Raw genomic sequence first — 17,297 nt, forward strand, 5'->3', positions numbered from 1 at the left:
TTGTCTTTCAAACTGTCTTTTATTAACGTAGTTCAGCTGAATTCGGAACAGTTGTTCATAACCCATACCTTCTGTTACAAGAGCTGAAAAGAATTTGTATGCATTAAGTTGGTCTCTCTTTTTCCTTAACTATAAAAATTGTTCTTATGAAGTTATTACTGAGCCTTACAAACTTTGCTTTGCAAGAAATACTTGTTCCTGTCAGTACTTTCAGTGTTGCTTGCAGGTTTGTTTTTGCACAGTGTTGCCAACAGAGTGAGATATTTCATGTTCTCTGCTGTTTTGTGCGATTGAATGGGGGAGGTTGGTATGATGATGATGATTATTATTATTATTATTTCTCTTGGGAATATATTAGAAGATGGAATATGGATAAACGGAGCCTCAAGGGTGACTCATGTTTTTGTTTAGCTTGAACTAGGTCCAGCTTCTAAGAGGAACTTGATTTTAGGTGCATGTTTTTGCAAAGTGTTTTAAACTGAAGCTATAATTCCAGAGGTCTCAATAGCATGTGTTTGTTTTTATTTAGAAACATGATTAAGGAATGTTTTTGGTGGGTGAATGTAAAATAAGTAAAACTGTCTCAATCTGGAGGTTTCAATTCTTTGGCATGTTCAGTGTCAGCAAAAATCAAGTAGAAAAACGTTATTTAGAGAATGGATTCAGTTAATTTTTATGATTTTCTTTGCAAAGAATTGTCTGTACACTCAGTTGCAAGATGCAAAAGTATGATTTCTTGAGTAGTGTTTGCTTTTTACTTTGTAAATGTTTCTGCATATTTGGAAGGTGGCTAAAATTTGTTTTTAGCATGGGCCACTGCCTGCTTGTCTTTGGGTAACACAAATTCAGAAAGTACCTTTTGAAACAGCATGCTGTTACCATATAAATTGTCACTGAGTGTATAACAGTGCAACACCTTCATACTATTGCTTCTATAATGTTGTTCAAGGTGTGGTTCTAACTTTTTTGCCATTATTATAAATTCTCAGTAAACGTTGTTTATAACTCAGTTTTTGTTAAAAAAACCCAAAAAACAAAAAACAAAAAACCAAACAAACCAACAACCAGAAAAAACACCCAAACAACAAAACCTTGCTTTCATGTGCAATGTGAATATCTTAGCTCGTGAATATTTTGAAATTTGTCTGCAGAGCCATTGATGACATTCGTTTATAAGTTGTTAGGGGAATGAAGCAAAATCAGGGCTTCACTTGTTTTTTGTTTGTTTTAGGGGATTTGTTCTTATGTCTTATAAATGACTGTTCACTGAGAAGGTATTCGTAGTACTTTTTTCATACAGTTGTGATTTACCTTTTGAATGTAATAGGTAAGGATAGAATAAGAATGTAATAATGCTATATGTTTAAAAATGTAGTTTAATGGATATTTCTAATAACTGTAACTGTACTTTAATGAAAAGGAATTTCAACATGTGAACCTAGTTTGCAAGTTGAACAATAAATGTCCCTCTGGTAACTTATAGAGCATAGACGCTTTTGTCCTAGTTGGCTGCGTACTAGGGGCATACACTTTATCTGTATTTCAGTATACTTAGGTATCTGTAAAACATGAGACAAAAAAAAAGTTTTCAGATTTCACCATATGATGAGTGATTGTGTTCCGTCTACTGATCTGTTGCTGGTTTTGAATGATAAGAGTGTTGCAGAGTTAATGCTTGGACTATGTGTTATGTACTAATTCTGAAATGTGTTTTAATTGCAGGGATATTAAACCAGACAACATCCTGATGGATATGAATGGACATATTCGATTAGCAGATTTTGGTTCTTGTCTGAAACTGATGGAAGATGGAACGGTAAATTAGAAAGAGATACATTCCTAAACACCTTTTCTTCAGTCCTTTGCTAGCTACTAAAATGTGTGCTAATAACGAGAAAAGGTGCCTAATGTTGAACGAAATGGAATTGTAATGGTACTGGTATGTAACTGACCTTGGTTCAAAGTATGACTGCACACTGCTTGGATTTACTGTGTATTAAAAGCTTTTTAGATGCATATAGTCAACTCATGAATAAATAAAGACAAGCTGCACTATCAGTAGTGAGTAGGTGTTTGTTGATGAACTATGAATCTCTCAGTTTTGAGCTCTGAGCTCTAATCTGTATTGAAAATGTAAGCTTTAGTATAAGCAGGATGAGGTACTGAAATATGATGATGTGCTAATTGTAGTATATTTAAACTTGCACAGTATGTAGTAGGTGTGACTAGAATGTAATTCCAGTATGTTAATCATGTCCCAGAGTGTTACAAAGTATTTGAGTTAATATATGTGATTACCTAATCTAGAATTACTTAACAGCTCTAAGCCTAAGAATTGACAGTTTTGTTCCTTCTCTGTTATTAAATATTTGTAAGAGTTTAGTAAAAGTATATTATTGCGATGCCTATTAATGTAGTGCTATGGATGCTTAAGTATTTTTTAATGAATTTAGAAGTCTTTGTGTTTAGTTGTTACTGTTACAACCAGAACACTAGGCTAAATTTATATATACATGCACAGTGCCACAAACGGCAGTGTCTGTAATGATGGAAGTTGATTTTAGTCCTGGAAATGTAACTTCTACAGGTTCAATCTTCAGTGGCAGTTGGAACACCAGACTACATCTCTCCAGAAATCTTGCAGGCCATGGAAGATGGAAAAGGGAAGTATGGGCCCGAGTGTGACTGGTGGTCCTTAGGCGTTTGCATGTATGAAATGCTTTATGGAGAAACGCCCTTTTATGCTGAGTCCTTGGTGGAGACCTATGGGAAAATAATGAACCACAAAGTTAGTGCACTTTCTCTTTCTGTCTCTCTCTAAGCTAATTTTTAATAAGTAATAGGGTAACTTGAAGGCTTATTTAAAAACAAGGTTTTATGTACTAATTATGTTAACGTTCATAAATGTAAAACAAAAAATATGTTTCCATATAGTAAGTTTATGGTTATGAATTGCAGATGGCTTTGCTTTAGGATAAAGCAGTTCAAAACTAAGTCTGGATTTGGAAACATGGCTGTTAGTTCACTCTATGGAGTAAATCTTGGCTACATTACATCACTCCTTTTGTGTTACTTTTTCTTCTGGTGGATCCATTGGTTGGCTTATGCAGAAGATTCTTAAATGTTCTTCCACATGGAGGTAGCTGTAGAAGTCAACAGTGTAAGAGAAATTTAAATAAAGAAGAAAAACTAGGAGACCAAAAAATTTCAATAGTTTCTGTCCTTTGGAGAAGTCTTTTTCCTAGAAACCTTACTGCATGTATTTAAGAGCTGGAACATTTGCACGTTTCTTTTTCTACATAATGATTTTCACTAAGAAGGGTGATTTTTCCAACTTTTTCTTGGTAATAAACTATTTTCTCTTATATTAATCTTTAAGGAGAGGTTTCAGTTTCCTGCCCAAGTGACAGATGTCTCTGAAAGTGCAAAGGACCTTATCCGAAGGCTCATTTGTAGCAGGGAGCATCGACTTGGACAAAATGGCATAGAAGACTTTAAGAACCATCCATTTTTTGCTGGGATTGATTGGGACAACATTAGAAACTGTGAGGCACCTTATATCCCAGAAGTCAGCAGCCCCACTGATACATCAAACTTCGATGTGGATGATGATTGCTTAAAAAATTCTGTAAGTATAGAATTCACGTTTTGACAAATCTGCTTTTGTAGTATACTTCATAACAAAATACATGTAAATGGCAGTTTATTTCAGTGTGTTCGCTATGTCCTGCATAAATAACAAATAATTGCTGCTTTGAAGAACTGTGGGGCAAATACATTCATAGTTTGGAGGCTGATGCTCCAAACATATATGTGTAAGGATAATTTCAGTTCAGTTTTGTAAATTCATTGTAACTTTACACATATTTAACAAACACATATATCTGCTACTTGCAGTAACAAGTTCTTAGTGTCCGTGTCTTACAAAAAATAATATATTTACATGTAGATAGTCTGCAAGACACAGTATTTCTAGCAGAGCGTGGTTTAGACTTGTACTAAGTTTGCATAATGCATTTTATTGTCGTGCTCTACTCTAATTGCTCATATCTCTGTCAGATTCCATTCAGTTCATTCCCACTAAATTTTTTCCAGCTTGTTTTCTGACTTCAGTTGAGTTTTGGGAAATTTAGGAGAAATGTTACAGCCATTTTTTCAGGAACAGTCTTAGTGAGAAAGAAATGATTTTGCCTTTACTTAAAAAGCTTTGCAACTATTGATTTTTAACAATGTTAGTGTTTCTATGCTTTTGAACAGGAACTTTGACAAATGATAGAGGTCTTAGCAGCAGAGGAATGCCTTGTGTTGTCTCCTTGGAAATACTTGGGGGGGGGGGTGTGAAAGATGTAGAAACCTGCTGTTTGCATGCAAGGTGAAGCATTTTCACCATTTTTGCTTTTGTTTTCTGAACTGCCTGTGCATCTCAGTTCCACTGAGCTTCCTGGACATGGAAATAAGTGATAGGCAACCTGAATTGATACAGGCAAGATGATCATTATTTGCATTCCTTTCCTTCCAACTGCACAGTAAAACATGCAAAACACTTTGACTAGATGAAATCCAGTGGTAGACATATGTGGTGTGGACCATTAGGTCTCAGAGTCCTTTCATATAGCCAAATTAAGCAAATCAGTCTAGCTGCCTAGGACAACTTGCTTTTTTTTTTTTTTTCCTTCGGTTTTTCCTTATTTGCATCTGGTATTGCTCATCTCCCTTCACAACTGAAGTATTTTTATCTTAAAACTTTTTACACAGTCTTCAGATATCTGTTTGCACATTATTCTGTCCAGGAACAGCTATCAGGGTGGCGTAGCAGGAATGGATGCTCTGTGTAGCAAGTCTTTGTGAAGCTGTGTTTGTGAAGCTGAAATACCTTTTAGAGGTTATTCATACGTTCTAATGTTGGCCCTGGGGGTCTTCCATTTTAGGGCCTAATCTCCCAGCTGAGGCACTCAAAAGGTGCCTGTGTTGTGTGAATGTTTCCCCGTTGTAAAGAAGCAGGGAGCTGCAGGTGAAGAAAGAATGCTCCTGTGATGAGTTGTTGGACTCAGACTTGAAAATAGAGTCCAGTTCTTAATTTGCTTTAGACTTTGGGGGTGAAAAGCAATGCCATTGAACTGTTCGAGATGAGCACTAGTTTCTGGAGCTTCATTTTCAGTTTCCTCACTTGAAACATGTAAAGGTAGGGGGTTTTTTTGTTTAATTTAAGGTTATATTTTTACCATTTCTTTTCACACCTAGCATCTCTGAAAAAAACCTAGCCTGAGGCATTGCGTGACTGAGGATGTTTTACATTTTTGCGTCAACTAGTGGACATGGTATTTAATATTGCTTCCCCTCAAATTCTTGTATGTAACTTTGGAGGTGTTTTCCCTGCCGTCTTTCATGCACATCTTGTGAGGAAGGTTCACATACTTGCATTACTGTTGCGGAAGTCAGCACCACAGATAAGCCCATGAGACTTTTTCTTTTCTTTTAAATTCTTTGCAAGGTTTGAATGGCATACAGCAAATGAGGAATGCCCAGTGCTGAAGATAAAAGGCAGTGTTGAAAAAGCCATGATAGTTATTGTTCTGCCTGAACTTGGAATGAGGCTGTGGTCCCATGAAAAAATTATATACGTAATAATGAAATTCAAACAATATGTTAGAAGTACACATAAACACAAAGGACAAACCAGTGGTGTCAGGCAGCCTAAGTTCTGCAGGTTTTTAGCTTTTAACTGTTTGGTTTAGTAGCCTTACTGATAGGCATGATAGACATAGATTCAGTTATAATTTTGTCAGTATGATAATACAGTTGAATTCACACAAGCAGCAGGAAATAAGTTTTTTGATCTCTGCCAAAGAATCAGCAAAGAAACAAATTCTCTACAGAATCTTACACTGTTATCAATAGATATGATATTTTAGAACCAACACTCAGTTACCTGTGTGGTAACTGAAAACTGTCATATGGGCTGTTAAAATCACACAATTATGCATTTGGTCTTCTTTAAAGTTATTCGTAAAGACAGTTTTGAAACTTGAATCTATAAAATATGAAAATAAAGTATAAAGAGAAGTAAAGAAGTTTACTTTTCCTAACCATAGTGTGTAATAATTGATATTTTTATTATCGGTTAGTGGAAAGTTAGGGCTTTGTAATTTGGTCTTGTCCTTAGTTTCCAAAATGCTCACCAGGGTGGACTTGATGTACTTATATAATCTAGCCATGTCATTGGTGGGTTTTTTGTTCGAAAGAAATCATTATGTTACCTTCTCTTAAAATTTAGAACCTTTTAGCACTTTCAGTGTGATAATCTTCTTAGGGAGTTTCTTTCGATGACTGTTAAGGCCGTCTCTAGTATAGCAACATAAAACCTTGCATCTTGGGGTTAAACAGGAAACTTCTAACAGGATATTTAAGAATATTAGAACTTAATAATGGTTCGAATAATGTAGCAACAGGGTTATTTTAGCCTGAGGGGAAGCTCAAAGATTTGTCTTGGTTTGTAGTTCTTTGTCTGGCAGGAAAAAGGAGCAATGAAGGAAGAAATGGTCAAAGCACTAATGGGATTAGAAAACCCTGTTGTGTTACTTCTTTCTAGTAAATGTCTGACTGTTGTTTTCTCCAAATAGAGTGAGCCTGCTCAGAAGTGGGGTTGGTAAATTTAGAGGCAGGAAGCCCTGCTGACTGTATAGCAGAGAGGAGTATAGGAGGGAATAAAAGGCAATACTCTGTGCTAATAGCTTCTTGGAAAAAAGAAGGAATAAATTGGCTTTTAATAGGCATAATATTCTGCTTTCCTCTAATGATAGCCTATTTAATTAGAAAAGCATTTTTATGCCAGCATGCTGTATTTTTGTATATTGCATGCTATTATAAATAGATTTAGGTGATGCCGTTTCATATTTGGGCTGTAGATAAGGATGACTGTGAATATAGTTAATAGAATACTATCACTAACACTTCACATATGGTTAAACTCGAAAAATCTTTTTCTTTTGAGTCAAGTGGTATATTACTTAATCAACTGTCCTATTATTTTTCTAGGAAACAATGCCTCCACCATCACACACTGCATTTTCTGGCCATCATTTACCATTTGTGGGTTTCACATATACAAGTAGCTGGTAAGTTAAGAGTTCCAACAATGTCTGTAGGATAGTTGCATAATATCTTAAGTTTCTGTCTCTGAAACCAACTGCAAAGAGATACCAAAGAGTGTGGTTTGCTGAGGTAATTACTAGGCCATAATCTAAAATGCTGTCTGTCCAAAAGAATGAGGTCTCTGCAGGTAAAATTTACATGGATTTAAAGGTCAGCACCTGCATTCAGAAGAGTTTTGTTGAGGAAGGTGGTTTTCAGACAATGCATGAAGTTAACTGCATATGACAAAGTTAAGACCAGATGTGTGGACCCAGAAAGAGCTTACTAGACTTTAAAAACAGTTTTATTTCTAGTCCTTTGACTTTCCTGTAAGTCTGGATGGAAATTTTTTAAAAATTACTTTATTGATATTTGTTATTAATGTGGTATTTGTCATGTTCATCTCTACTGCTAAATTAAACAGTAACAAGGAAGTCCATGTATGCTTCTTGATCATTTATGAAAATAAATAAATAAAGAATGTTTACAACCATTGAAAAACCAGGCCTATGTTTCTGCAAACACATGCTTAATGCTGGTTATGTGTCATGTCCTGTAGACTTCATAAGGGTTATTTGCATAAGTCACAGTATGTGTACATGAGTATCCACAGAATGACAGCCACAGCATTTCTGATATGTATATGCCCTAGTTGTCATGTGATAATTTCACACCATTTGTTGTGATTGTGGTCGTTAAAGTATTTGGGAAACTTGATTGATTATTTTAAAACAAACTGTTACTGTAATCTTACTAACTACCTAGATTGTTGCTTTTTTCTATCTGGCTCATGTAGACTGTCCATAACGATAATTTTTAATCAGGAGTTCATTCACTTTCATGTAACAAAAAATGTATTGAGGAGATCTGTCATGCTAGGTAAAAATGAATTCAATTTTTAATGAGTACATACTAACAAGGTATTATTTGACTGTATAATAAATTACATATTAATTAACAATTTAAACAACTATTTATTGGTTGATTTTTTTTTTTTAATTATTTTAAACATAGCCTGTTGTAAAATCCAATACTGTTTAATTTTTTTCCCCCAGTGTGCTTTCAGACCGCAGCTGTCTAAGACTGACAGCTGGACCACCCTCCATGGATCTTGATGCCAGCATTCAAAGAACTTTGGAGGATAGTTTAGCAACAGAAGCTTATGAGAGGAGAATAAGACGTCTAGAACAGGAAAAGCTTGAACTTAGCAGAAAACTGCAAGGTATAATCATTAGAAAAAAAAATAATTCAATCACTTTTTTGACTTAGATTAGCTTGCAGCTTTGTAAGGTACAGTTTATACTGTGGAAAAAAATAAATATATCTCCTGGAATGCTTTCTAGCAGAAAAGAATTCTTTTCATTATTTCCATTGACAAATTAAACTTCTGTTACTCTTTGTTACTATGGCATAAAGATTTTATATTTAAAACCTCTAAGAACTTAGTTTGTCCAGCTGACAGTTACTGAAAAATTGGCACTTGGTAGTTGTAGATTGTAGAGTCCTCAGGAGAGGGTCTTTTGGCACATGTTAATTTACCAGTAATATCTTTTTGACCTCCTCAGATGTCAGGCATGTAATTTGTCCCTCCCTCTTCCATCTTTGTCTAGAGTCCACCCAGACAGTCCAGGCTCTGCAGTATTCAACAGTGGATGGCCCAATAACAGCAAGCAAAGATTTAGAAATTAAAAGTTTGAAAGAAGAAATTGAAAAGTTGAAGAAACAGGTAACAGGTATGTTATTAATGTAAAAACTGTAACAGGAAACAGTATTTTGACAAGATTTTTTCTCCTAAAGTAATGCTAGGTTTACCTTGCTTTCTAAAAGAGTCTTCCAGTCTATTTTTACTTTTCATTTTGCCCTTCACTCTTCATTAGTACCTCAACATTTTCTACAAATTCAAGTTAATATTCATTACTTCAATAATTCCAGTTGCAAGGGGGAAGGAAGATTTCAATGACTTCTGATATTATTATTAGTGGTAAAGTTCCACTAGTTTTAAATTGTGGTGTTGCTAATTTACATGAATCAGGCTCTACCTGAGAATCTGTGAAACCATGACCAATTTCCATAGTACTACCTTTTTTTTCTTCTTTTTTTTCTTTTTTTTCTTTTTTCCTTCTTTCTTTTCTCCTGCAATGTGTACTGCAAGAGCGGATGAAGCACTTGTTTGCTTGGTTTTGGCAGTATCAAAAGTCACTGCAGTCTTTTCAGAAGTCATAGTCACTGTAGCATATCTTAGTATTCCTTGCTTTGTACATCTCTGCACTCTGGTATGCGGATAGATAGGTAGTAAACTGGAAGGTAGGAAGGTGTTGTTTCTTGCTTACATGAGTAAACGTGAGGGGTGAAGACGTTAGCCTAGCAGTTTTGATAGTCTTAAAAATATTTGATGGAAGGATAATTTATTATGGTTTAAGCATCAATTGATATTTTTCATTATCTCATTTTCTGTCAAATTTTCCTTGGAAGGGCCAAATTTGTGAGATGTGATCACCTTTTTGATTATATTTTCTTTGAAACTACAGAGGTTTATAGTGTGCTGTTGCTTAGTGCATTGTAACTAGGTGTGGAGTAAAAGCTAGTTCAAACTGGAGATGTGGTTTTCTGAGTATTTTGTTGGAACGGTACTTCTAGAACAGTGTGGGTTATCTTGGAGGTGTGCTATGTGCCTGAAACTACAGTGATACTGAGTTTTCCAAGTGGCCGGGAGTAGTGCGAAGTGTGTTTTCCATGAGAGGACACTATGGGCTATAAGGCTGCGGTTCCATGAGCAGCAGAACAGACCAAACAAAACTCTGCCACCAAAGTGGGTCCTGCTCACAGTGTGGCCCCTCCTCTCTCTGTGCATGCCCTGGACTCTCTCTTGACTTTAATTCACTCAATTAAACAAACAAAGAACTATCTAGATGCAGAGAATTTAATCAACTTATGATCTGATAAATCAGCACAAAGTGGGCAATAGGAGCAGACAAGGAAAGGGAGATAAGAGGGGGAAGAACCACCTCTCAGCTCTGCTATCAATGAGTTATCGTTTCTTACGAAACTGAATATTTATTTCCTTTCTATTTAATTCCTTTGCTTCTGAGAGTTCATTAAGATTTTATGATAACTAAAAATTTGGCTTTCAAGTATCTCAGTACTTCAAGTTTGAAAAGTGTTTTTGAAATCTACGCAGATAAAGAGCTGAACTTCTTTAATTAATGTCATACTGCCTTTCTTTAGAGCTCCCACACTAGTCAAAAAGCAAAGATCTACTTAGCCCAGTATCCTGTGTCTTTTTAGAGGCTGCTGGAGACATTTAGGAAAAGATTCAAAGAAACACGATACATCCAAATCCATCTTTTTCCAGCCTTACTCTCCTAGATTCAGGCAATTCATGTTTTAAGAACTTCCAGACGGAGAGCTTTTATTTCACCACCATGTTGAATGTAGCTGTTAGTAAACAAATTTTCTGTCTGTTTAGCTAGTAGCTTTTTAGCCTACTAATACTAATATTCATTATTCTTGATTTGATGCTCTGAATTAAGTTAAAGGGAATTTTCTCTGGTAGTGCTTCATAGCATAGCACTTCTGCTATCCTGCTCCATAACGGTTTTTTTCAAACTAGGATCTTGAGAGCAGAGACATCTTCAAAGGAAGAGAAAAGAAGTACAGCAAGATGGTTTTTATTTAGGAAAATTAACAAGATTGATAGAGACTATAAGGTATCAGGACTCGAACCATAGAAATGGGGAGTACAAATCTGATTCCTCTTGTCAATCCAGATAGGAAAATGTCTGCATTTTATGTGAGAGAAAAATCAGACACAAGTAGCAGTAGATGGATCTCTATTGTATGTTCATATCTTACCTGTGGCAAGGGAAAAAAAACCAGCAAGAAAGGTTGAAGGAAACGGTTTAAAAAAAATTTTCTTCTGGTTTATATTTGTGAAAGGACTTCATGGAGTTCCTGGAAGTGTCAGGAATGCCAGCAGCAACACCCACAGAAAGAATAACTTGAACTTAACTTCCAGATGTTCTAGCTGGTGTGTTTAGACTCTGCTGTTACATTACGGGGCAGAAGCATGCTATGTATGAGCTGTAGACTGCAGCATGTAGATTATATGCTGTTAAAATTGTGTAGTCTGAAAAAAGGCTGTTATAGATATACAGTTGGACAGCTGCTCTGGCATGATGCAGCAGTTTTGTATTGTACTATAAGCATTATTTTTGGATGTGAGCATGGCTTAACTAGCTCAGGAAGGATCACTCTGATTTGAGTGATGCCATGTTGGCGCTATGTCAGGACAAAGGTTTTTGTGAAGTTTCTCTCCAGCCAGTGTCCCTCCACTTGCTGCTGTAATGAGGAAAAAGACAACACAATCAGAAACCTCTGTTCTGCAGCAATCCTCAGTTCTGGTTTTGGCTCTTTGGGACCACTGAAAAGCAACGTCTACAAGAACAGCTTTTGAATGGGACCAGCTCTTCATAGAAAAGCATCAAGATCAGCTTTAAATTATGTTTTATTCTTGACTATTGAGCTGTAACTTAGATTTTAGTTCATTGCTAAAGGTATTACTCTTCCTTTGGTAATTAAAAAAAATAAATAAGGTGTGGAACATTCCCCAACACAACTGATACCCTTTTCAAATTTAAGAGAAGTCTGTCTGGTGAAGGCAGTTAATATTGAGAAGGTTTTCCCTTAAGTATCCATTAAGAATGTTCTGCTTCACGCCACATATATATTGGTATTTTTATTCCTAGATACAATGTGCTTTTGTTTTTTGGGTTGGAATTGAATAATGTGATCAAGTGAGGAAGATGTAGAGTTGTCTAATCCATCCCTGGTCACCACATAACTTCCCCAGTGTATACTCGAATGCCTTGTCTGGTCCAGGCAATACAGCCGTTAGTTAGAAGACATTCATTTGTGCCTTGAGTTGTAACTAATACAAGCTGATTTGGTAAAATTGAGAAAAGAGGATGTTGTATTTTGCTTGATTTTATGGGGTTTTTTTGTGAGATAGATTTTAAAACTAAATTAATGACAGAATACAGGCACAAACCAAATGATGATCATGTCTGAATGCTTCCAAGTTTAGGGGAGCTAGTTCCAAGTTTTCTGGGTGACCTTTAAAATATCTAAATTTCCAAACCTAGATCTGATTAACTAAGAAGGTTCGGTTCAGGTGCAGAGCTGAACTTTATGCTTTGGGCTCATCTCTTGGTTAATTAAATGTAATGTAGTAACATTCTACAGTGTTTGCATATAGTAGCTAAAATGTTAGCAACAACTAGCATGATTAGATGGAAAATTACCATTTACGAGACATATGTCACAACTAGCTTTTGGTTATATTCTTTAACCTGTTTTACTGCCTCTTCTGGAGCTGTAAGAGTAAACACCTGCTTAAAAAGATAATACAAAATGAACACGAAATTGCGTCAAATTTAGGAGTTTCACCGAGGGGACCTTAGAAAAATACATTTTTCTTGTCTATCTAGTTTTCCAGGAAATGACAAGCTAGCATATGCTTTCAATTTTTGAGGTCAAAGTTACAATTTTTGTTCACTAAGTTACATAGGAGAAGACTTTGAGGAATCTTTAATATTGCCAAATATGTAAAGGGCAGCGATGGAAGAAGAAAACAGAGCTGTGGAACAAAGTAGTTCATGCACGGAAGAGAGATTTATCTTGGCTCAGCAGAGCCATATATAAACTTTGTTTTTGCTGGTGACTTCAGAGTAGACTACATAAGAGAGGCACTTAATAATTTCTGGCTTTGAGCTACATCTCTTACTTAAATGCATTCTTTTAAATTTTTAAACAAGAGTCAATGAATTAAAAGAATAGTGAATATTTGTCTGGGTATAAGGTAATGGTATTCATTTGCCTATAAAATTCTTGTATTTCAGAAATAACAGCTCTTAGAAATGTATGTGTTTTTATATTTGATTTCTCCAAGACCCAGTCTCTTAGGGTTGCATTTATGAAAATGTAGTAAAAGGCTCTTATTAAGAGTATAGATGGGTTCCTGTTCTGTGGGTAAATACATATGATCTGAAGACCTGCCACAACTGAAATCAAAGGCAAAATGTCCACTGGTTTCACAGAACTTGGAATTAACCTACCTTCATATATATCTTGCTTTAAATTCTTTTTTTTTTTAAGTGAAGGACTAGGAGGGAAAAAAACCACCCACTACCTAGACTTTTTCAGTTGTCATAGTTTATGGATTTCAACTTTGCATGTTGTAGCATTTGAGCATATTTATATGACATTATTTAGCTGTGGCATAGAAATGTACTGTCATTGTGTATTTGACAGTTGTTAAGAAACTGACTGTAATAGTTTTCCTGTATTTATAGTAGTAATAAAGCAGATCACATAAACACAAGTGGTTTTCACACTAGAAATAAGTAAAATCATCTGAATTTAATTTTAAGTGTATCAACAGGAGAATGTTTGCCAGCTCTTGAGTGACCCGTTACTTTTACTGTTTCTTTCTGGGGGAATTTGGGGGGAGGAGGTAGACTGTTTATAATTACAGTGTAATAAAAGATGCATTATATATTACATCACAGTGCATAAAAGTCAAATGTATACGTGATGTTAAAGCATACATTACAGAATTATGTATAGTGCATGATTATTATAATGTGAAAAGACAAGTTGTTACTGCTTTCTATGTTGTTTTGCAGCAAGCTGTGACCTTTTATTCTGTTCCGTTAAAAGCAAATAATGGCAGTTGAAACAACCTACTCCCTATTCTAAACCAGATAAGATTTGCATTAATTTGCAATTAAATGGAAACCAGAACAAATACAGAAGGAGCTTCAAGCAGCTAGACTATGCTATTCTAGAATAATGATTTTTTTTTTCCTTAACATATTTAGAAGTCTGCTGCTTTTTCTAGATTCTGGTCAGCTAGAACAGCAACTTGAGGAGGCCAGCACTGCAAGGCGGGAGTTGGATGATGCTTCCAGACAAATAAAGGCTTTTGAGAAACAGGTCAGAACACTGAAGCAAGAGAGGGAAGATCTTAATAAGGTAAAAGCATTTCATCAGCAACTCTTCTAAACCCTAAAGACTGTTTTATTTTTGTTCATTTTGCTTGAAATAACTTTCAAGTATAAAATTAATGAGCAGACAACAAATGTGTAACATGACCTACTTTGCTTTCTGCCTCTTTTTTGAAGACAAGGACATTATTTAACATGTTTTATGTATGACTGCTGGGTGGTCCTAGGTGACTGCTTCCAGATAGTGAACAACTCCATGATCCAAATTGCATGGTGGCTGCAAAGAAGGCTTTATAGCTTGAGATTAAGGTGGTAATGATAGTGGTTAGAAGACAGTAGAGAAGAACTATTCCAGAAAACTAATTTAATCTGAAGTGCGGTGAAGTATGGGTGAGACTGTAGCAGGGAAAATATGTTAAGAATATGGTATTAAGGCTGTGTCACAGAACTGTTTCCAGAAGAGAGACATGAAAAATTGCCCAACTGTGAAGATTGAAAAGTAATTTGAAATAACTACAGGTAAAGAATACTGGGGTTTATTTCTTCTTCTTTGTCTCCCCAATTCCTTGTTTTCTTGTTTATAATGTATTGTTTTCATGGCTTTTTTGTATTCATGGTTAAATCAGCCTGTAATCAGGTGTGAAATACATTAGCCTGTTTCTCATCATGATTATATTGGCCCAGTATTTTAGAGTCCATGCTCAATGTTGATGTTCCAGCTGTATTTAATACTGTTTCTTTTAACCCCTAAGGCACTTAAAACCTTGAAAGCTGCCAGTTTGTCCAAGAAAGACCATCTCTCTTCTAAAACAACTTGTAGTGATTAGGACCTCTTTTTAACAACCTTAGAAAATGCTTTTAAATTTGTATAGATGTCAACAGTGCCAAATATTAATTCTTCCTGCCGCTCTTCTTTTCATCCTCAGACTTGCTTTTCCTTGCTTCTTTTTTCTACTCTGGTTTGGCTGAACATCATTAAACCATTTAAACTGTTTTGGTCCCTCATTTGTAGTGTAATAGCACAGATCTAGGACACAGCAAGCTTTGTGAAGGTATTGTGCTGTAGAGTTATCGCAGCACTAGCAGTGTTATTTCATGTGGGTTCTTTTAAAAGAATAACTATCATATATTGCTGTTAATTACTACAGTGTTGTGTTGCCTGAAACTTTCTGTAATATTTGATGTTATGGTACAGTGTGTGGAAATCATACTCACCATCGCGGGTCAGTTTTCAAAAACTTCTAAAGTAGAAGTTTTCACAGAGCAGAGTTTCCATTCGGTTAATGCAAAAATTTTTTTTTAATCATTTAGCAGTTGAGATAAGTGCTGTTCCTTTTATTCATTTAAGTAGTTCTTGAAAAACTATGCTGATGACATTTTTTATTTAAGAAAGCAAGGTATTTTTATATTTTAATGAAAGTGCTTGAAAGCCTTTGTGTTTAACCTATAATAACCACGTAAATTCCTGCTTAGTTTACGTTTATGCAGTTTTACTAACTTTAGTAGTGTAAAACCTGGCCTCTTTCCTTATTTGTAGAGGCACATAATCTGTATCGTAGAAGCATTCATGAAAAGAAATGAATATGTAGTTTCTGTTCACTCTGGAGAAGGTGTTAGATGCGCATCCAAAGACAGAATTGGCCTTGCAGCTTTCTAGGTTTATTACTTAATTCTTTTTTTAAACTGTAGGAACTGGCAGAGTCTAGTGACAGATTAAAATCCCAAGCCAAAGAGCTGAAAGATGCACACAGCCAGCGGAAATTGGCAATGCAGGAGTTCTCAGAGATGAACGAGCGGCTGACAGACTTGCACTCTCAAAAACAAAAGCTTGCCCGCCAGCTCCGAGATAAGGAGGAAGAAATGGAAGTGGTGATGCAAAAAGTAGAAAGTTTAAGGCAAGAGTTACGCAGAACAGAGAGACTTAAAAAAGAAGTAAGTGGTGAGAAGACTGTTTAGAATCTAATAGCTTTATGTAAGGTTTTCTGACAAAGTAATTTATTATCTGTAAATCGTTAACTCTTGATTGTTGTTTCGAACAGTACCGATTTTGATTTCTAAGAATTTGAAGTGTCCAGTTTAGTGCTGAAGATTTATCTCTTACATTGAAAAGCATCAGTAGATTTTGAAAAAAAGTATAAGAATCCTACCTATTAAAAGCGTATGTACTTTTGTAGCTGGAAGTCCAAGCTGAAGCCGCAGCTGCTGAGGCATCCAAAGACAGGAAATTGCGAGAGAGAAGTGAACAGTACTCTAAACAGTTGGAAAGCGAAGTAGAAGGGCTAAAGGTTAGTCTGTTTTGATATTAACACCTGCAAACTTACTAGTCAACTAGGACTTGGATCTGTTTGATTGCTTTCAGATGTAGGACAAAAGCGTATTGTTGGTTTGTCACTTCAGTTGATGCTGAATATTAATGCAAGCATGCATCGCATTATTGTCCACTAAAATGAACATTTGCTTAATGCCCTTTTCAGGCCAGTTTGTTCACTGCTCACTGACGTATTTCTTTAATAGTCGATGAGTTCTTAGCAAATTGCTTCCATTATTACTTTGTTTAACTTTACCTGTTAAAAGCAGGTTTTTTTAGTGCAGGATGGTTGAGTATTTGAAGATTAACCTGCAGCATTTGCAGGTTTCTGTATAGCTGTTTTGTGTACTGTGTTGTTCCTCAGTGTGTAAGTCAAAACAAAGATTATTTCCTCCACAATGGATGTCAACTGATGTAACTGTAAAGGAAAAGTTTTAGTGTATTGTGCCTCTCAGCCAGAAGTTGAGACATTTTTGCACAAGAGCAGCATTGAGCACGAAGACTTTGTTTATATTGATGAGATTGCTCACCCATGTAAGTGTTTTTAGGAGCAGAAATTTAAGTAAGCCAAGAATGTTAACTGTTATTTTATTCAGTGATTAGTGTTTTATACGGTGCTCTGAAGAAATTACACTTTCTCAAAAACTGAATGAGAAAGTTTTTCATTTCCACGAGGACTGTGTTCATTTACTGCAAAATTCTGTTCCCAATGTTTCGTCCAGTACAATAATTCTAAACTTTTTGTGCAAAATGTCAGATTAGGCCTATTCTGGTCTTAATTTACATGAATAACAGGGGTTTTTTTAATTAGAATTCTGTGGGACATTTGTCAACATTAAGTCACTGCACAGAAA

General features: G+C 35.6%; 1 protein-coding gene across 14 annotated transcripts in view; it reads left to right on the forward strand.

Moving 5' to 3' along the window:
* Window positions 1-17,297, forward strand: part of CDC42BPA (CDC42 binding protein kinase alpha) — a 189,724-nt gene that overhangs the window by 107,410 nt on the left and 65,017 nt on the right. For 11 of the 14 annotated variants that reach the window (XM_052806775.1, XM_052806776.1, XM_052806777.1 and 8 more), the window contains exons 7-15: window positions 1,723-1,816; window positions 2,588-2,788; window positions 3,380-3,628; window positions 7,036-7,115; window positions 8,187-8,353; window positions 8,742-8,864; window positions 14,030-14,163; window positions 15,825-16,067; window positions 16,310-16,420. In XM_052806775.1, coding sequence (XP_052662735.1) covers window positions 1,723-1,816; window positions 2,588-2,788; window positions 3,380-3,628; window positions 7,036-7,115; window positions 8,187-8,353; window positions 8,742-8,864; window positions 14,030-14,163; window positions 15,825-16,067; window positions 16,310-16,420 — 1,402 coding nt within the window. The remainder of the gene's footprint in view (window positions 1-1,722; window positions 1,817-2,587; window positions 2,789-3,379; window positions 3,629-7,035; window positions 7,116-8,186; window positions 8,354-8,741; window positions 8,865-14,029; window positions 14,164-15,824; window positions 16,068-16,309; window positions 16,421-17,297) is intronic. The other 3 variants (XM_052806782.1, XM_052806789.1, XM_052806783.1) reach the window with 2 other exon arrangements.

The sequence above is a fragment of the Harpia harpyja genome, chromosome 13 (assembly GCF_026419915.1).
Source record: "Harpia harpyja isolate bHarHar1 chromosome 13, bHarHar1 primary haplotype, whole genome shotgun sequence".
Classification (NCBI taxonomy): Eukaryota; Metazoa; Chordata; class Aves; order Accipitriformes; family Accipitridae; genus Harpia; species Harpia harpyja.